A 5000-nucleotide genomic window follows, 5' to 3' on the forward strand; every position below is an offset into this window, starting at 1 on the left:
CTCTCGCTGGTCAGCCGCCCGGCCTCCCCCTCGCCCAGGGAGCACAGGGTCCAGTAAGGCGGCTCGGGCGGCAGCGGCGTGCCGGGGGAGGAGGGGCTGCTGGGGGGCGACTGCTGCTGGGTCAGTTTGTTGCTGGCTCTTTGGGCGTAGAAGCTGCGGCTGCCGGTCCGACCGATCGCCACCAGGTCCGACAGCTCTTTGTGGAGACGGAGCTTCCTGGGTTGAGAGGGTGGAGGCACCACCAGGACCACGCCCAGTTCCTCCTCGCCGGGGATGGTCATCCGCCGTCCCGCCAGAGGCCCTCCTCCTCCGATCTCCTCGTCCTCCTCGGACACCTCGCCGTCCGAGCCCTGCTGCTCCTGAGGGAGCTTCTTCCCCACGATCAGGATGCGTCCCTTCAGCTGCTCGGGGGAGGGGAGGGTCATCGCTCGCCCTCCCAGGCTGACAGGAAGCGCCTCCGGGGTGTAGAGACGCGAGCCGAACACCTTCTTCAGGTGCTGAGCCATGGTGCGCTGCTGGCCAGGGGAGCAGCGCTGACACAGGTACACCAGCAGCGGGTACTGGGAGGTGAGGAAGGCGTACTTGTTGACCACCTCCAGAGCGGAGCGGATGGTCACCGGTGCGTGGTGGAGATGGTGGTGGTGGTGGTGGTGATGGTGGCGCGGGATGTCTGGACCGTAGTCGACCCCGAGGAGAGGCTCCCCCTCGGGGCCGTCGGTCACTCCCAGCTCCAGGCACCGACAGCCGGACTGCAGCGACTTGATCAGCCCTCCCAGGTCGGCTCTGCCGTGGACCTGGTCGTCCAGCAGGTACGAGCGGTACGAGGTGCTGAGGAACGAAGGAACAACATCACTCACACGACAACACAAAGACTGTCCCGTGACCAGGGGTGCAGCACCTAATTCGAATCAGGCAGAACTACCAAACGCACCTGATGTAATAGTGGGACAGAGGCAGGTTCATGTCCTGACAAACCCCCAGGTGCTCCGGGTCGAGCAGCTGGCACTCGGGCGACTGCAGGTAGCGAGCGAACCCGTCCAGGCCCAGCAGCCCCCTCTCGCGGCCCTGCGCCGACGGCTCGTGGCGCTTCAGCAGCTCCCAGCAGCCCTCGGCCGTCGCCAGAGACAAGCCCTGCTCCGTCTCCAGGAAGAGGCGCAGGTCCTGCGGGTCCAGACACTCGCGGTCCTTGGACAGTTGCACCAGCAGGAAGTAGACGTCGGGCCGCGTGCACAGCTCGCAGAACGCCTCCTGGAACTCCTCCAGCGTCACGTGGGACGTAAGCTTCTCCTTGCTGCGCTGGATCTCCTTAAAACGCAGTCGCACCTGAAAGACAGAGTCCGGTTCAGATGAAGGGGAATGAATTGGTCGGCCAGAGTTAGGGTTCAGAGGAGCCGCAGACAGAATTTGATTAAACTTCAGTTATCTTGCTTCCGTGAGGATATTAAAATGACCCACATTAAACTGCACAAAGCAGAAATCATTTCTTCCCTCTAACCCAGACTCTGTCCTCGCTCCATCTCTGTCTTTCCTCTCCTTGTTTTTGGTTTCACTTCCTCTCTGTTCTTTTATCTGCGCTGAGCAGCGACGGGCGCCGAGAGGAGCCGCTTCCATGTTGGATCCAGTTCCAAGTTGGTAAAATTGTTCTGTTAGGCTCCAACATGCTTTATCCAATCTTTTATTCAAGTTCTCCCTTTTGTTCGTCTCGGAAACAAAAAGATACGAAGATGTCTTACAAATATGTGATCACTCTTGTTCCCCAGACGGTTTCTCACTGCGTCTGTCTGCTCTGGATCTTTGGAGGTTTTTCTTTTTTGTATTTCTCTTTTATCAGAACGACTCAAAACAGTGAAGTTGCTGTAAAACCTAAACAATGAGCTGAACTTCTCTATAAAGCTGAGAAGACCAATGCATGACGGTTTCACATTCTCGCTCACCTTGGCTTCCTTGATGCCGGGACACAGTTTGCAGATGGTGGCGACGGCCACGTCCTCCGACGCGATGCCGTAGCCGTCTTCGTCCACCTGGGCGAACTCCGCCGTCAGCCACTCGCTCCTCATCTTGCTGCCCAGGCTTCCTTCTACGGTCACGCCCCCTCCTTCACCCATCCCCCCGACCCCTCCTCCACCCCCAGCACCGCCGATCACCGACGGGTGGGCCAACAGGTAGCGGAGGCCCGTCACCCAGATGTTGGCCACGTCGGCGGACAACGCGACCAAGTCCAGAGACTGTGGGGAGGGGAAGATGATCAACTGCAGCTACATCGATGTGACCTGTAACATCCATTTCTTCCTCTTCCCTTCTTACCTGGTAGTCGTCTCCATGGATGATGGAGAAGGCCGCCTCCTCCGCCAGGTGCTCGGAGAGAGGGCCGTTGTGGAGGAAGGTCTCCGTGCTCTTCCCGGTGCGGACCTCCCGGACGGTGGACACGTCCAGCCGAGCTCGCTCCCCGTCCTTCTTGGACGGCTCCCAGCGCAGGCAGCTCAGGTCGGGGTCCAGGGTGTAGAAACGACAGTAGACCCTGGAGTTGGGCCGGATCTTCTTCAGCTCACAGCCGCCCTGCATGAAGGCCAGGCAGTCTGCTGCGCTGCTCACCTGGAAGATCGACAACAGGTTTATCATCAGGTTTCCACTGCTGGAGGAAGTTTGTTGATCTTAAATCAGGCGTGTCCAGTCCACCTTCTTCTCAGACGGTATGCTGCTGAAGGACACCGTCTTCTTCCTGCCTCCGCCCACTTTCTGCACCGAGGGATCCTGGGAAAAGACAAAGAGAGACGGCCAAGGGGTCAACGTGGGAGGAAGTGTTTCTACATGTCAAGCGCCATCAGCCCACTATCCATCCATTGGTCCGTCCATCCATCCATGCGTCCATCCATCAATCCATCCATCAATCCATCCATCAATCCATCCATCAATCCATCCATCAATCCATTAATCCATTAATCCATCAATCCATCAATCCATCCATGCGTCCATCCATTAATCCATCTGTCCATTATTCAATCCATCCCTGACAGGTCACTAGTAACATCCTTACAGTCAGACTCTATTATTGATGTTATTCTAAGTTATTATTTTCTGCTTATCTGTTCATTACTTAGACATTTTCCAGAGAGACCAACAAAACCACTTAATGATTCACCACATAGACACTCAAACATTAAAGATGTATTTTTGTAAAAGCTTTCTTACAATTACAACAGTGCTCATAAGGAGCTTCAACTGAAGCATCGTTCTTTAAACTACGAGAACGTTTAATATCACATTCCTTCCATTCTTGATCCTGAAGGTAGAGACTTATACGTAATATTATTAGTTCTGGGTTGGACTTGGACATGTTAGGAGGCGCGTAGGTGTTTTCACACGTTTTAATCTCCGTCTCTAAACTTGGAGAGAATCAGAGTCTCGCCGATCGACACATCCTTATTTAGCCCTGCAGGTCGACTCGCAGGAAGAGGCTTCACACGCAGAAGTGTGCAGGACGAGCAGAGGCGAGCAATAGTTTTTAATTTCATATATATGTAAATCGAAAACATTTATTATCTCCAAACTTGTGAAAAGAAAAAAGTGTGAAGCTCAAGTCTGCAAATGAAGCATTTAAGAATCATTTTAAAAGTTGGGAACAGACTGAGGAAGGAGGTGATTTCACACATTCAAAATTTGATTTCTTTGTCTATGAATTACACAAAGAAAAAGGTGTTTTTGTTCGTGCATTGTCCAAATCACATCAAATGTGTCGTTGGTCATTTCTACATTCGTTCCAAACTGAACTCGAGGTTCGCAGACGCCCACTGGATTCGTCTCACCGCCCGACCAACAGTCGACACTGTTCAAACCCAACACTTCATCTATTGTTCATATCTGGGGCTTTGTTTTTCCACGTGAAAGGTGAATGTGCACAGTGACTCACAGATCAACAAGCTGCGCTGTGAAAACCTCCCGTCGCTCACAGCTGAGCTATTGTCCACAGGAAATGAATTAACAAGGTCGACTCCCGTCGGGCGCTTAAATCTGACAACTCTACTTCGACACACACACACACACACACACACACACACACACAGACACACACACACACACACTCACACACACACACAGTTCTCGATTCACTGAAATGTCATTTAACCGATGCGTGAACTGTCGCACCTGAACGCAGGTGCTTTTTTAAACTCCCGGAGAACAAAGTGCGCAGTATTTCCACCGGAACACACACACACACACGCACACACACACACACACACTCTGCTGACATGAGGCCCAGTGGTTGTAACATGTTGCGAGGTGGATGTGAGTCGTCGCAGGCCTCAGACCGGCTGCAGCTGCGTAATTTTTCTGGAAAAATCGCAGAATCTGCGTCACGTGCGTGTCTCTGGTCTTTGACAGCAGCTTCTTCTTCAACTTGTGTGTGATGATGTACATTACGTGTATACGACAATATCACTGTACTTTGGGACAATTATAATTTGAAATGCAGGACTTTTACTTGTACTTGAGTATTCTTTCCTAGTAGTGGTCTTTTTACTGAACTAAGGGATCTGAACGCTCCAGACGGAACAAACACAACAACCATCACCTCAGAGAGCGAGCGAGCTGTAGATCGTTGGCTCGTTCTCTCCGCTACACAAACACGTATTGATTTCCTATTCCAACATCCCAACACCTCCCCGCACCCGGACACACAGAGAGGTCACGTCCCTCTTCATTCACGTAACCGGCCCACAAAATGTCTTTTTATTAAGTTGGTGACGAGGACGCCGGTCAGACGAGCTTAGGGAGAAAAGCAGGTCAGCGGGTATTTAGGAGGGAGGGAGGGGGCGGGGCAACCATGTGTCCGTCTCTCTGCCCGAGGGACTGAAGCCGTGAGGCGGCGTTGGACATTTGGGAACACGGATGTCGTCGTTACGATGTCGGTGCCGTCCAGGAAACTACGGCCACGTTGAACTAAAGCCTTTAATGCAGCAGAGAAGCATCTCAGTTATAATCCTGCATTAATCTCATCATCT

General features: G+C 52.9%; 1 protein-coding gene across 2 annotated transcripts in view; it reads right to left on the minus strand.

Moving 5' to 3' along the window:
* The window catches only part of plcl1 (phospholipase C like 1), a 64702-nt gene that overhangs the window by 15797 nt on the left and 43905 nt on the right, over nt 1–5000 (minus strand). For both annotated transcript variants that reach the window (XM_035651064.2, XM_047337198.1), the window contains exons 2-6: nt 2677–2751; nt 2305–2592; nt 1935–2225; nt 932–1323; nt 1–828 (exon numbers count right to left, since the gene is read on the minus strand). The exon at nt 1–828 is cut by the window's left edge and continues 298 nt beyond it. In XM_035651064.2, the coding sequence (XP_035506957.1) occupies nt 1–828; nt 932–1323; nt 1935–2225; nt 2305–2592; nt 2677–2751 (1874 nt within the window). The remainder of the gene's footprint in view (nt 829–931; nt 1324–1934; nt 2226–2304; nt 2593–2676; nt 2752–5000) is intronic.

The sequence above is a fragment of the Scophthalmus maximus genome, chromosome 14 (genome assembly GCF_022379125.1).
Source record: "Scophthalmus maximus strain ysfricsl-2021 chromosome 14, ASM2237912v1, whole genome shotgun sequence".
NCBI lineage: Eukaryota > Metazoa > Chordata > Actinopteri > Pleuronectiformes > Scophthalmidae > Scophthalmus > Scophthalmus maximus.